General features: G+C 41.7%; 1 protein-coding gene across 1 annotated transcript in view; it reads right to left on the bottom strand.

Moving 5' to 3' along the window:
- Positions 1–7,085: 7,085 nt before the first annotated feature.
- LOC118785797 (nck-associated protein 5-like) overlaps positions 7,086–16,579 on the bottom strand; it is a 191,486-nt gene continuing 181,992 nt past the window's right edge. The window contains exon 19 of the mRNA XM_036540733.1: positions 7,086–7,676. Within this exon, the coding sequence (XP_036396626.1) occupies positions 7,389–7,676 (288 nt within the window). The 3' untranslated portion in view covers positions 7,086–7,388. The remainder of the gene's footprint in view (positions 7,677–16,579) is intronic.

Raw genomic sequence — 16,579 nt, 5'->3', positions numbered from 1 at the left:
TGAGGGTATGGCACTGAAAAATGTAGTGGTAGCCCTTTCGGTTCAAGGTGCCAATTGCCGACTCTGGATCCAGCAAAAGAGCCCCAGACCATCATGCTTCCTCCTCCATGTTTGACAGTTGGTGTCACACACTGAGGAACCATCCTTTCACCTACTCAACGGTGTATAAAAACCCTGCATGATGAACCAAAGATTTCAAATTTTGATTCATCGGCCCATAAGACCTTCTTCCAGTCTTCAGTAGTCCACTGCCGGTGCTTCATGGCCCAGGCAAGCCTCTCTTTCTTATTCACATTTATTCACATATTCGCCAGTCACACAGGCTGTTGAATCTTAGAAACTTGTGTTCTGATTCTATTGTGATTTTGGGTCTGCCAGACCTCTTCCTGTCAGAGGTTTTTCCAGTTTCCAAGTGCCTTTTGATGGTGTAGGAAACTGTATTCACTGACACCTTGGCTTTCTTTGCAATTTCTCAAAAGGAAAGACCTACACTTTTAAGGGTTATAATGGTTTGTCTGTCTTCCTTTGTTAATTGCCTTTTTCTCGCCATTATGATAGCAATATACTACTTCCTGCAGTGTAATATTGCCCAAATAATGCTTCAGAGGGTGTAGTCACACAGTCTGTTCTAATACTGCTTTTATACAGACAGAAGGTTTGTAAGTAATCAGCAAAAGTCGGGACACGTAGGAATTGTTTGCATTAAACTTGCATTAAACTTGCATTAACTTTCAAGGCTACTTTCAAATTTACTTTCATTGCTGCAGAAAAGTTGTAAGTTGTGAACCCATTACTTGTTGCCTGAAAAAGGCCTTTTTTATAACTCTGAAATTTACATTATTTTTCAGTTTTTGGTAACCTAAACGTTTTTTTAACCTCTGGCAGTTTATCGCTTCAGGTCATTCACTGGACTTGAACTGCTGAAATTTCAATAAAACTGGAAAAATGGGGGTGTTCTAAAACTTTTGTATATATGAGAAAAAAAGCATTAGTTTGTGTTAGTGTGTTTATGCCAAAAAGTATAGAATGTTTGCATCATGTGTACATTTTCTTCTCGTATAATGTGTGCATTTAGAGAAGCCTTTGGCCAAACACAGACACAAGAGAAATATTGCTACTATATAAAGACATTTATAAATACTGTAGAGATCTTGGGGGAGGTGGCTCTTAAGGGTTGTCAGTAATCCTAGCATGTTTTATTTTTCACTCTGGTCGATAAACCAATTAGATTTCCCCTTCACAAACACCACGCTGCATGATAAGAAGTTAGTGGACAGAGACATAAGCAAGCTGTACTTCACTGAAGAACTAAATCCACTTCGTAATCCCCCGCTAAAGGAGTTTGGCATTTTCCTGATTGAATGCAAGAATGCATAGTGCATTTATAATTACTTAATAAATAGTGCTACCTGTGCTTTAACACACGTGTCCATATAGGGAGGACTGAAGTTCATTGATATTCAGATCATGATAGCATTGCTAGATAAAGGCATATATTAAAATCCACAGGACGCGCTTGAGATTGGATTGGGAAATTATGGTGTGATACGACCAAACTGTTGCACCATGTTAAAAATAACGGTGTATTGAACAGCAAACAAATAGTATTTGTTGAAATCATCCACTTGCTATTCAGCATTATAAGATGCACTGTTCTTTATTGCTTTGCCGTTAGCACTCTTTAGCAGTCTCTAAACACAAGGCATTCAGAAATATGCTGGTGGTGGGATCAGCCACTGAATTTCAATTACAAAACATTTTATTCCAATCTGTTGTGTGGTGCTGGTACAGGAGATGTTGTACTAGATGATTAAAGCAATTTTAGAATAGACCACATTCTCAAAGCACTGCTATGGTTTTAATTATTTGTCATTTATACATGCTAGACATTACCATCACTTTAGCAGACACTCTGTCCTCCCAAACACACTCTGTGGACATAATTACACACTCGGGAATGAATGTATCTTGGTCTTGACTGAATCAGTCGCATGTGTTTGGCTCAAGTACAAACCTGCATGAGGGCCTATTCTCATGAGAGTAAAGAAGGTTCCAGAAAAGTTTCCCAAAACTCCTCCATCAGGCGTGACACCTACTGGCTAGCCAGCCCCTTTTATCATGTGAACCAATCACAGCAGGGGGTGACTGATGCTTGTGTAACAGAGGCAGACCCACAACTGATTTTGAACCACTGCCACCGCTGCCTGAAAGGCGAGACAAGAGGCACAATCAGCTGAGCTAAAGACCAAGGTCCCATGGCAAGGAAGTGACATCACATTCTGGATTCAGGTGTTGTTTTTTTCTCTGAGATTTGCCACATTCTCTTTGAAAGCACTTATTCATGAGTTCTTTTCTTGGAAGACAAGGCCCACCAAGCTCTAGTACCCAGCCACAGAGGTGACATATCTCATGCAGAGGGCTCGAGTGCTGCCACATGCATGTCACAGGTATTTATTTCCCAGTTTTTGTTTGCAATCTAAAATGTAGGGTTGAACCTCATTTTTATGGAAGACATACAGTATATAAATAAATAATGTCTTTTGCACTTTAATAATGTTACTTATCTTTAAAAAAAAAGTTGAACAAATCCCAGAAACCCTTTGTGGCTGTTCTTTTTCAACGCTGAATCGACACAAATTCATCAAGGGAAGACATATTTCATAGTGGCTGGGAGCCAGGACTCAAGTCATTAGCTCAGACAGCTTGTCACTCCTCAAGGTTAAAGAGACCTTTGCTTTGAAAGGATTACTTGTTCTCCCACAAGGTCTACATTTAAGGAGAGGCAGAAATGACAAGGTGCCTACAGAGTATTCACATCAGGCTCCATCACAGTACTTGTAAAACTTGTACTTGTATGCTGACACATTAAGTAAGCTTGGTTATATTGCAGTATAATGTATCAACATTTGAATATAAATATATATATGAAATATACACTGTTTATTACATATACAGTTTACATACCTTTTGTATGTCTGTATATACTGTATGTGTATATTGTATATGTACATATATATAGGATAATGAAGTAAAACTATTGTAGAAATGTTATGTACATAACCTGAATAATTTGTTCAATTGCTTTCTATAATTCAGAGAAATAACATATTTTATAGATAATGACTGACAACTTGCTTAGCTAACACTTTAACATACTACCTGCTCGGAAGCTGAATAGCTTCTGAGAACATTTGAGTTAAATGTAAGGTTCAGGAGAACATTGAGAATGTCTCACCTGGGGGTTTAGGACCTACAGCATCCTGGATATGAGCCTGTATTATATGGCTATCTGTAGGCCAGATAAGGCCACATAAGAAGAGGGAAAGTGTGCTGCTTACAGAACATACGCAAGAGACAGCACTCGGCACCTGCAGCAAATGCCCAGAAACACCATGATGGGGCACAATCTAAAATCAGCAACCGATACTGTCGTCAATGTGCTTGTGGACCTCCACTAGAAGCTAGCTGTCCACAGATGTCCTGAGTGATGTGATATTCAGACTGCTGCTCTCTGAAACATATGCTTGTGAGTTTGAATCCCAGAAGAGATAGTACTGCTCTTGGCTGTGAGATTAAAAGTCCTTGCTTGACTTAATAAGTGCAGGGCTTTAAATGTATAAACTAAGCATATTCATTGCAGCATATATATGGGCATCTGCAGCGTAAACAGGACTGTGCTATGATGTGATTATATCATAAACAGGCAGACTGTGGTAACTGCTCCCCCTATTAAAGGCAGAATATTTTTCGTTTTATAGATGTCTGACAAGATGGACAAGAACGTAATACATTTAGCTGGGTTTGACACACAAATCAATCCCAAGAGTGGTTTTAGAATGTGTGTGAATGTAAGAATAATGATAAGCACAAATGTGACTATATTTTGATATTTTAAAACTGACAGTATAAGATCATTGGAATGTGGTTTGCACACATGTTCTCACTGGTAGCAGGTCCTGCTGGGAAAACACAAACAACCTTGGTTCTGGCGCAGCCGGTGTGGTCCATGGCTCAGATCGGATCTGTGGCCTCATTAAATCAGTGCACAACCCCAGCCTGTTTGGCTCAGAGTAAAGTCTGCTGCGCCAAGATTTCCCCCGATCTCCCACAACAAGAGTCACCCGGCTCCTGCGAGCTGAAAACACAACACCTCCTGCATCTCCCCCGCCCTAGGAGGGGTCCAGGAAACGCACGAGTGACCCCAAATGTGCCAATCAATGGAACGTGGCCTTTGAATCCAGGGGAAATCTAACAAACGAAATGAATTTCCTGCCTCAACTAAGCCTGCGTAATCATCTAACTGTGAAATATCACACTGATTGAAAAACTGACCTTTTAACTTAATGCTCGTCCTCTCGGCTCCGATTACAAACGAGTGACATGCGCAAATGGCGATGTGTAAATAGATAAATGTGTGTTTATTCATGTTTATTTTAGCTGCCTAGAGCGAATCGGCAGGATCTGTTTTTTTTTTTTTTAAATGCAGCAGTTCAAGAAATAACATTCTTAACACAATCTACATAAGGAATATTAATTAGTATAATAAAAAGGGACCATTTCAAAACTAATTGTCATAATTTCTGTCACTGTGAGCAAAACAGAGGACACATACCATACATAGCATGCATTTCATGACACTAAGACACAGGCACACACGATTCAAGTTATGCATGTATTAATAATCAAAATAATTCAAACATTTTAAAACTTAAAAATGGAAATAGTTTTTATTTCTTTCTGACCACCGTCATTACATAAAATATAGCATCAAAGTCTAATGTAACAGCCAAAATTGCACAAATCATTACCAAAGTAACACTGTTGGTAGCGGATTCTCTTTAAAATGGAACAATTCAGGACAAATCAGAAATAATACAATTACACCACTATACAGTTCCATATACAAAAGTTAGGTATAAATACATAACAGCTAGAAAAATACACTCGTCCTTTGAAATAGACTCTCTCCATACATATGAACAGTTTCATAGAAAAAAATTCAGACAAAGAAACACAGTATTCTTCTTTTGATTAGCACCCATTAATAAGATCTGTCAGATTTTTGGATTTTTGGCATGACATTCCCAAAGCCCTAAGTTATAATGAGTTAAGGTTGCAGTAGTTGAGGAATGATCAAAACATTTTAGTTTAAAATATCTACAGACACATAGGAAAACAGATACATTTCAAATGAGAATTTTTTTTTTTTGGGAAACAAACATTTCATGAAGCAATTATAGTCATGTGACATTGAAAGATGTATGCTCAGTTGCATTCAGAAGTGAGCCTGTTCAACTGCTTCTTCTGATCTTGTGATTAGCTGGACTATATAAATAGTTCAGAAATATTTCAGCCCACACACATACTATTTTTACAAGGACGTAGTTCATATCACATCACAACAGAGAACAAACAATAAAAAAATACATAAAAATGGCAATAAAACTAATGCTTGAAAATGGTCAAAAACTTTATGTACAATGTGTGCGAGGAAATCGATTAGTGTGTGAAAACTAAAGGTTTTGTGGTTAGCCGTGCAGCTGATTTGTTTCAGAAATGTTGCTTGTGTTGACATTTCATGTTCCTCTTTCAAATGAGGTCATATAGTTCATTGTTACTTAATAATAATAATAATAATAATAATAATAATAATTCATACAATTTCTGTTAGTTGCAATTTTCCCTGAGCTACAAACATCAACCCAATCATTCCATAGAATCACATGTACACATTCCAACTGGTTGGATGCATATGAAGCAGGTTTGATATTATTTTCTCTTCACAGACTTAAGTCCCAGTTCAATCTAACTGTAATATGCATTGTCCTTAACTTTGAGTAACAACTTAAAAATGTGTTGTTTTTTTTTTTTTGTTTGTTTCTCACATATCAATCACATTACTAACAGCATCAGAACTACCACTGCAGTAATCACATTCTGTTGTGTAAGAAAGGCAAAAAATAAATAAATAAATAAAAATACTTAAATTCATACCTTAAAGTCTAGGACAAAATGCGCTGTAATTAGACTGAACAGACATTCGAGTGACCCCAATACCCATGTGTCTATTCTTTAATTAGACAAACAGTAAGCACATGGCACCTATTTAGTGACACCAGTTTGAAGTTACTTTCTATCAGATATTCAGTACTCTATTCTTACCTTTAAACCTCAGACCAACCTTTCCCCAAGCTTCAACTCAAATGCTTTTTTATAAGCAAATTATAAGCAATATTCTTATATTTTACGCTAATGTCATTACTTTATGAAGCAAGCTGAAGAGGAGAGGTCTGTCCAGTAGATAAGCCAGTATTCTCCTCTGTTGTAATCAGGTGTCTGCCATCACTTACACTGTTTGCAATGTGGCTTTTAGGTATCAGCAGTTCTACAGCCTGGCTGTGACTTGTGGCGCAGTGTGGGACCATAAAACCAAGATGGTATGATGGATAACTCACTAATGCAACTGAAGTGTATGTACACAGGTATAAGGGTCACAGGAATCTGTGACTTCTTGTCATCCTTGATTTTGTCATTATTGCTGTTCCTCAATGTTTGAGGAGGTTGTCATTTTTTGGGGGGGGGAGGGGTTCCTTGAATGCTTGTAAGTGGAAGCAAAAAGATCTATACAAAAGTTTGAAAGTTAAGGATTGTATTCAATCGTACCATTTTGCTGTTTGTCCTTAACCTCATCTAAAAGTGCACTTCTGTCCTTTACACATTTTGCATTTATAACCACTGAATGCTGAATGTGATCCAATTAAGGGAGAACAACAGCACCGCTTAAATCTGTCAAAGTTAAGGAGAGTCCACAAAGTTGGCAGGATTGAAGAGCCCACTGCATCTCTCTTTTCAGAGCTCCTTTGCGTCAGCCTGCATATTTGGATACTGCCTTTGTCCCGCACCATTGTTACCCCCTGTCTATGTCTGTAAGATCCAGAGGACCACATCAAAACACAACATTTACCTGGATTTGACCAGCGCAAATGCTGGTAATCTGATGGACCAAAAACAACAACAACAACAAAAAAAAAGTAATGCATGTGTCAGACTGATTTGTAAACATGGATGATGGAACCAGGTGGCTGTCTATTGCTTTCTGTTCTTTGTTGTTTGTAGTTGCTACAAATATATTTTCACTTAAAATTCCTAGAAAACTTTGTACAGTATTTGTTACAGTGCAATGATAAAGAATCCCTGAATGGGATCAATTAAAAAAGATTTTAAAAACTCAGTACAGCTGCAGATTCTGCGTATTGCTGTCCTTTTTCCATGAACTGGTTAGTTGGTCAGTTATTTTTCCCCAGCATGATTCTCTGCTGCTGGGATCTCCTTGTTTCCTCCATTTTTTTCTTTAAGTGCTTCCTTGGCAGATGGGAACCTGACGGCCTCTACACCTCGTTGGAGCCCTGGCTGGTGCAGGACGAGAAGCTGTCATAGAGCGAGTCGCTCAGGGAACCCAGGTTGTCCCCACCCGGCTTGTCAGAGCAGCTGGATGAGGGCTCATCACTCCGGCCCAGCTCCTCCCTGTCCCTGGGGGGCCTGTTTGCGCCCTTCTTCCGCTCACTCTCGGGGAGTGCCCCCCCGTTGCTGTTTAGCATGTTGAGGGACTCTAAGGAAACACCGGAAAAGCCCAGCTTCTTCCTCTCGCCCGTTGTCTCATCCAGGTCATTGCATTTCTGCACCGAAAGAAAGAAAAGAGTGTTATATGATGGGGTTGTGTTTGAACTGCACAGGGAAAATATGAGAACCACACAACTGCAATGATTTATAAATACACCTTCTCGTATAACAAGTTTTCTCCACCATCCTTATTCTATAAATATACAGTATGCACAATGTTTATGCACACTATTGTTTGGGGGGAAAAAACTTGTATCAAGACTCCAGGAAAAACTTTTTCTACAGAAGCCTCCAATGGCTGTATAAGAGATTCGATTTGGCTCTGCTTCAAATCTGGAGAATGTGGCCATATGGGCAATTTACAACGACAATTTAAGTGTAAAAAGAAAAAAAAAACACTTGGAATTTAATGGTCACCAGTACAAACTAATCTGAGTCAGACAACTGGAGGTACTGCTACTAAAAACATGTACAAGGGGAACATTAGGCAATTTTCCCAGAAACTTAAAATGAGGTAAAATGTTATATATGCATTTCATTTAGTTTCTCTAGGGAATGCCCACCTGAAATATGAACCCACTTCCATAAAGCCAATCAAAGAATACATTGATTTACTGATTTAATTAAATACTAAAGATAATTACTGATGATGAAATACTAACAGTACAAACTCACTTGTTGACAAGTGGTTAAATGTTGTGAGAGGGAACTTTAAACTTCCTTTATTTTTCAAAATAATATATTTAAGATACTACCATGGACAGGATTATGGAGGAAGCCTTTGTGAGAGGGTCCATCATAATAAATGCACAGCACCTTCACTAGAACTATGTAACATTTTCATAAATGTAATGTAACCAATATCAGCATTCATAAACCCATTTGCCTGCTGACATAAACTGTCTCTATGTATACTGTGTCAATATCCATGACAAAGGTGGATTTAAAATAACATCAAATCATGATATGATGGTAATATCACTCATTAACAGTGACAGCACAGCCTATGACAATCAGCGTCAGTTGATGTGTTTATGCACATTCATGTATTGCTTATGAAGTTGTTGTGTGCCTCGGTGTTGACCACCAGGTGTGTGTTACAGAGGTGCAGTGGGGACTCAGACATCTGCCACTCAAGCTGTCATATTAAAATCATCCACGTTCTATTTCTGCACTCTCCATGCACATATGCACACAGACACAGAAAGAAATAACAATGTCCATCAGCAGACCAAACAGTAACACCATGAAACGTTTTAACAACTGCCATTAATAAAACCAAAAATGAAAAGAACGTGTTCATCCACCAATTTCTGGTGAAACTGAAGCATTAAAGGACTAATAAGTCATACAGTAAGAACTGTCTGTTATCCAAAATCCCCCTAAGCCTGTCTGACCAAAAGACCCCTTTCCATGTTTCCACTCTGGAAACAACTTGGTGCTTTTCCCCCCTTTTTGTCTAGGGGCTTTTGAAGCGAGTTTTATGGATTTATTTCATCATGTGCTCTCGGGGTGACAACCTGAACAGATGCTACGGGAAAAGCATCTTTGTTTTTTTTTCCCTCGTTTTATCTTTTTCATAAGGAGTGTGACAGCATGCTCTCGCAATCAATTAGCTGAGACGGTTATGCCCAGAAATGTGCAACCTCTTTCACACCTTGAGAGTGAGCATTGACTGAGGTCCCCCTGAATTCAAAGTGAACAATTATTTAAGATTCCAGCATTACAGCTACAACGTGATACAATGACCTGACAGCCCTGTCCATGTCCATTCAAAAGATGCTCTACAAAGGGCCATTATGTAAGAGGTCTTGGCCACTCATCAAACAACATAGAGAAGAGAAACACCTCCGAGCCATAACGCCTGCATAGAAACTCTGCTTCAACTTCAGTTGGCAAGAAAAAAACAAACTCATATATAAAAGTTTTGAGAGAAAACTGACGCCTGTCCTAAACTAGGTATGCTCTCACCCAGCAGCCCACTTAAAACGCACTCCAACACTTTTGCAGGTTTTTTTCCTGTTGCTGTTCATATTCTACCCCAGCAGTTGCCATGCTTAATATGCCCCTTTTTAGAGATTGTTTCTTCCCAGTGTAGTCTCCACCTTAGCTGGCCTTGTATGTTTTCCAGTTGCTTTTTCTCTCCACAGATTTCCACCATCCACACAGAAATCAGTTCTACCGCGCCCTCGGAGGAATGTTCCTGGGGAAACGCCGGCTTGCTGCGGGAACTTCCTATTAAACTGGCAGCAGCCTATTTTGCTTCATGCACAGCACCCCCCTGACCTCCCCTCTATTTGCTCTTCCTTGAAGCTGTGATGCCTCCTCTGATAATTGAGGCGATCCACCCCCATCCAACCCCTATCTGAACATGCTGGATAACAATGCGTTTCAGAGATACCGCACAACCGTATCATGAAGCTGTACGCCCTCAGCATTCTGCTAGAGCTGAAATTTTGGTGCGAGGGAGGGGATAACCCAGCCAGAGCCTGTCCCATGGGCTATGCCCTGTTAGGCAGCAGGCACAGTGCCACCCACTGTGGGCCACCCACTGTGGGCTTCCACAGGGCCGGACTCATCTCCACACATCATATCCCTCTCGGAAAGTCAATACCTGAGGCTGCAGCTTATTCTGTCTGTGACATGGGCACCTCCAAAAGCTTACAGAGGAGGCTGCAGGGGTCAGAGTCAGAAATGAGGGCAAACTGCATATTTGCAGGCCACTGCAAACATTACAACAGCCTGGGCATGCCTGCAGTAATATTACAGCTGGTGTCGCTTTTGCTTGTGAGTGCCACATTTTTATTTTTTTTTTTGTTTTGATGGATTGCTGGACGGCGTTATTCGTCATGGCAGAGGAGTGACCTTGAGCATGCTTTAGCGTGCGTTTTCCTTTTCATTACAGTTTGCTCTGTGGTGCTGCCGGTGGCGCGGGACTGACGGTCTTGGTGAGGCAGCTGCGGCTGAGCTGTTTTACTGGGTGTGCCGTGTTTTATGAGGGGCTGATTGAGGGATTGCCTTCAGATTGAAGGGGCAGATACAATCACACTCCTGCAGGAATTCATGCTTCGTTCAGCTCGTGCAGATATAGACAAACACATTAGCCACATCCAGAAACAATACCCAGATTTCACTGGTAACAACAATTTCCAAATGGATATGCAGCACCCTAAGCTTTTAAGGACAACTCATGAGCAATCAATCAATTATAGTGATCAACATCTTGAGGACAAATACAACCACATATAAAAAGATCACTTATAAGAATCATACCCGGTTTGATACAAATACACTGTGTTGTGCCATAAACTGTCATAGTAACTGAATTGTTAATTGTGCAGTTCTGCAATGCCTTTTAACACAGTCAAAGCTTGCCTTTACAACATGGCACAAACTGAAGCCCTGTTAGTGATCTCAGATTCTTTTGAAAATCAGCTAAATTGGATGATAAATAGAAATAATATACAGAAAAAAAATAATTTTCTAAACAGCAAGATAACAAACAAAAATATAAATACATGTGTAAGGAGGAGCGGCCCCATCTTCTGTCAGAGAGTGTTTTGGACAGAAGCCCATTCATCCAGTGTGTTGTGCTCAGCGGCTCACCGCGGCGACAGCTGCATGCTCACTGGCAGTGGGAATGGGGGAGAGGTGGGCCGGACAGGCTTCAGCGGCCTTCCCCTGATTGCGATCAGTGATTAGCAGGAGCAGCCAGCGACGGAGGGGAATGACAATCGGTGCCCCCGCCCTCCTGCCGAATGGCACAGGGATCCATTCTCTCCCGGTGGGAGAGGGGCCCTTATCTGTGATTGGGTTTGATTTGGAGAAACACAATTACTGCCCTTGTCTTGAGGGGTGTGGGTGTTTTCGGGGGGTGGGGGAGCAGCTACAACATCCTTCCTGACAATCGGCTCCATTTGATGCCATGGAAACAGAGGAGCTGGTAAAAAGAAGCTGCCTCCTGGACATGGGATGGCTACGGTCAGTCTGTCCTCTGACAGACTGTGAAAAATTATGAACCACCAGAAGTACCCAGTTATAATGAGAAACAGAGAGAACATCGTTTGGGGAGAGAGGGAGAGAAAGAGACAGAATTACATAGCAACAAAAAAATGCCCTCCAGTCAAAAAATGTAGAGGTCTAAAACTAAATGAAAATCCAAGAGACAAAATAAAAGACCATGCCAAGGTGAAAATTCAATTTATAATGAAAAGCAAATGAAACATAGTCCTTTTCATTTGTTTCTATGGGGTCATATAGACTCAGTTGCTTAATTGTAAAGTAAAATTATGCATTAAAATAAATGAGTCACCTAAGTATCTAAAAAGGTTTACTGGTGACAGTTGATGGTAGCTTTAACATTGTCTGTTGTGGTCAGTGTGCACCAAATAACACATGCATTTCAGACCTATATCTGTACTAAATGATGGTTACAAAACTTACTAGTAGACCAGTTGATCTAATTATTTTGTATTTTATCTATGACAGAATGTGTACACACATCTGTAATCTCTGGCAGTTGCTGGGCAGAAAGGAAACTCTTTATCTGCTCCTTAAATACCTACTGGCAGACAACAAAGGATTATGTTTCAATCCAAGGTTTTGAGTGGATTTGGGATGGAAACACTTCTGTTCTTGTGCATAATGCACAATTTTTTTTAGCAGCACACAGACAGAGCATGGGCACTCACTGAGTTTTTTTTTGACAGTGTGAACCATCATTTGCCCCAGTGATTTATCCCTGGACCGTCATGGCTCCTGCCTGAGCTTGAGCCTTTCACTGTAGAGCCACATGAGGAACGGGCAACAGCAGTGGAGGGGATCACCTGAAAAGCCAGCTGGCCACATTCGGCATTCCCTCCCTTACCAGGCGGTCCCTTTCCCTCCAACTCAGTCGGCTTTCAATCACATCGCCGCCACTGACGCTGCTGGCAGTGTAGCTGAGGTCCTTATCACACTGGCGGTCACAATTGATGGAGCAAGTGAGAGCAAAGCACCACAATCAAGGGTGTTTATGTGATGAAATATGAATAGACAAAGTAGACTGAGGGGAAAAGATCTTGCAATAATAAAAATATATATGTTATGCAAAGCACATCTTCACACATCTGAAGCATGGGCTTTTTTAACACTTTGCTTAATGCTTTGCTCAATACAGTGCGCACTAAGCCTGTATGCCTTGCAAGGTAGCACATAAAGAACAGTTTCACACCAGTGTCTGTTGGACACCTCGGTCCTCTGTGTCAACCTCATATTCATGCTGGAACAGTCATTTCTCTGACTACACTGAGCTCTGTACTACAATTTTATAGAGTAGGCTATCCCAATAAACAAATTGATTAAATGGCTATTGATGATAAAGTAAGTTTGCGATTGGCTGGGAAGCAAACCGAACAAGCATTGCATAGATGCACCAATGTGACTTTTTTGCTGGCCTCTAGTGGTAGAATGTTGTTACTGCAGGAGCTGGAGCACCCTATTGCCAGTGAGTCGGTCAGTCAGTGAATCACTCATTCAATGAGTCATTGAATAAATGAGTGAGTGAGTCACTCATTTAGTTAGACAGACAGGGAATCATTCACTCTGTAAGTAAGTCAGTAAGAGACGCACTCTCTACGTTGCTGCCTCCAGTTGTGGCCAAACCAGTACTCTGGTCATGAAGAAAGGTTTCAGGACACACCCTTGACCCTGCCTAAAAGGCTTGCATCACACCGTGTTCTCCTGTTGGCCTGGCACAGGGGGCAATCTCTTACCGATCAGGCCTGGGGTGGGGGGGTGGGGGTGGGGAGGGTGAGAGGGGGAGAAGGGGACGGGCGCTGGCGAAGCTGTCAGGAGGTGTCGGGATGATGAATGGGGGCCAGCCGGGGCCACAGGGACCGCTGATGGGAACCGCCGAAGTTCACATCACTCTTCTGAGTGTTTGTGAAAGGTTATTAAAGGCACTTAAATCACACCACTGAGCCCTTCCCAAAGCACCTAAACTAGTGCCATCTCTGATAAGGACTCAATACCTCCCTCCCCAGTCACATCTCACACTGGAAAGTACATGGGAAGGCCTGCGTGGGGCTATGAATTAACTGAAGGATGGAGACATGTACGTATGATGCTTTACTTTTAAATGGTGGGATATTAGCACCTACATTAAGCATTGATGCATTTAGTTAATTACGGAGTGCGGCAAGCATTTATTATTCATAACTGTGGTTTGCATGGGATCTTACAGATTTGCGTGCAAAGGTAATCTGAAGCAGATTTGTGGGTGATTTATTGTCAAACCATTAAAACGATAATAGCAAATTTAACATATATCCAACTAAAAATAACAGTTGTGGAAGGGTCTATTTGTGATTAAAAGCTTCTAGTGTGGCCCTTCTTGTGTTTTTTCCTCTGTCTCCCTCTGCTCAGCACCATCCTGTGTTTGTCCTTGTGGTTAACCAGGCAGAGCTTTGTCTGTTTCCTCTGCTCTCTCCTCACATCCTCCTCTCGCTGTTGTTTCCTTTGATCTAGGTGTGAACTCTCCTCCTGTGCCTCTAATCATCCACCCCCAATATGCTGTTTTCACTGCACACCTTTCACCTCAGCCCCATTTTCTCTGCCTCCCTCACACACACAAAATTTCTCTTTCTTCCACCCCGCCCCCTCCCCACACACACACGCACGCAAACATACACAAAATCTCTCCTCTTATACACACCCACACACATGCACATACACAGAGCAGAGCTATACCCTGCACACCAGAACCTTGAAGGGATATAGAGATATAGATACACATAAAGACAGACACATGAATGCACACATACATATATACTTTCTGTCAAACACACATAGAGACACACACACACACATGCCACAATGTGTTTCACTTCTCTGTAGGTTAGTAGCACCACAGTAAGCCAGTGTGGAATAAGACCCGTCTGACCATTTTGATTTCCTGCATATAATGTCTTGTAAATCTGGGCCCATGTTTCTATTACTTATCTCTATCCTTATGAATAAAACTGAGTATAAAGGAAACACCATGGCAGATTCTGCTGCTACATCCCACAGAGGCAGGCAGCTCTGGGGTGGCCAGCTTAGGACTACAAGGAAGACTAAAGCCAGTCTGCTGAAATGCCTGTCTGCATACCATAGCAATACCTCCCTCCACAATCACCAAGGATACAGGCATGACTTTTAAGTGGTGTCTGTCTGTGTATATGTATGTGTGCGTGCATGTATGTGAGTGTGTCTGTGTGTTTCATCTGAGCCGCAAGTCAATTAACCGGATTACTCTTTGGCACTAGTGGTTGTTGTCCCCTATCCGCTCTCATCTTTGCGCACAGCCGTGTCTAAAGAGAGCCTCCTTGTTTGGCTCTCGGGTCGATGTGCTCTTTGCAGGTCTGCTGCACAGCCTCCTCGCCCGACGCCTCGCATTCCTGCAGGGAGCCCCATCAGAAGGTAAAGCTGGCTGCCCTGGCTCCATCTCCTCCTATAAACCCTCATTAGAGGAGCCAGACCACAGCTCTGGTCCCGGCAGTGTCAATCTCAAAACACTGCGTGCCACACCAGGAAGCAGCCGCTGCTGGGACAGGCAGCGCTGTGATTCCCCATACACATCACACACACATCTCCATCCTGCAAATAAAGCGCTGTGCTGTTTGCAATAAGAAGGACTCTGCTGAGCTTCGAGGCTTCTCAGACATTAAATGTCTGATAATTAGCCAGGGGCTGATTTTTACTTAATTGTTTCTACTGTGGTACAGTAGCACTACCTCTGTGCAATTTTATTTCAATAATGTTAATTACAGGAAAGAATAGGTGTAGATGAAATTATTCTGATTGTGATAGAGATAAGAGTTTAAATTTAAGTCAACTGAAATTCTGTGGTTGTGACTTAAGTTGTTTCAGTGAAGTGCATAAAAGTGCTACCACTTTAGTGCCAGCAAATTGGGCAAGTAGGGACCAGATACTAATGAGTGATCTTTAATTCATCTACCATTCTCATTAACATGGTGAACCAATCAAAAACAAGTTCAGGATAAATAATAGGATAAAGTCTCTGCCTCCTCTGTTTGTAGCTGACTGGCTGCCACTGCAGACCTAGCATCGTTAAAAGCCACACACTGTCATCTCTGATTGGCTAGAGGGCAGGCGTGAGAATTGAATCTACTGTTCCGTCCCCTTTTCTATTTTAACACAAAGGTCCTTTTCAATCTCATGCAATTGAGGGACATGAAGTACATGCAGGTTCTTGCAGCATCTCTCTTCAGACCCAAGTTGAGTCAGGTCCTCTTGCAGGATATGGATTTTGCTGTCACCCAGTGGGGGAGGTGGGGACAGGGGGCGGGGTGGGCTTCTTTGAGGTCACTCCACTACGCCAGAGGGAGAGGGGCCCCCGCGGACTGCCCTTGCTGCCAGCCGTCCCCGTCTGTCACCCTGTGAAGTTAACTGTGGGTAGGCAAATGTCCCGTGACATGGCAGGGGCAAGCAGATCGAACGCAATTAGGTGGCTTTCGCGCCGGGTGATCACAAGGGGGACTGTCAACCCCCACCCTGCAAACAAAGTCACTCCTGTGCCACAAACAGGCCCTAGCTCTGTTAATGCTGCTGACTCTACCAGTAACTAAGATTAGCACAGAGCCTTGACAGCAATTTCAGGGCACACTTTCTACAGAGCACGCAAAACAACCTATTGTAATTACAGTGTAGTATTGTATAATTAGACAGTACTCACAGAAGTGAGTGCTCTGTAACTTGTAGCAAATACTGTTTTGCCAGTACCCACAGCTGCATAACTAATGTAATTACATAAAAGGTTAGGGCGGGCATCAGATTATTCAAACAACACGTGTGATTATACACACAACACGCTTATAATATTCCACATCAGAAACAAGATGCAAAGGTATACCAGTTACGATGTAACTGCAAAGGTGAATCATACAATCAATGATTACATGAGTTCATCTGTTTCGCA

This window comes from Megalops cyprinoides, chromosome 11 (genome assembly GCF_013368585.1).
Source record: "Megalops cyprinoides isolate fMegCyp1 chromosome 11, fMegCyp1.pri, whole genome shotgun sequence".
NCBI lineage: Eukaryota > Metazoa > Chordata > Actinopteri > Elopiformes > Megalopidae > Megalops > Megalops cyprinoides.
This window is presented reverse-complemented; position numbering and strand designations above follow the sequence as displayed.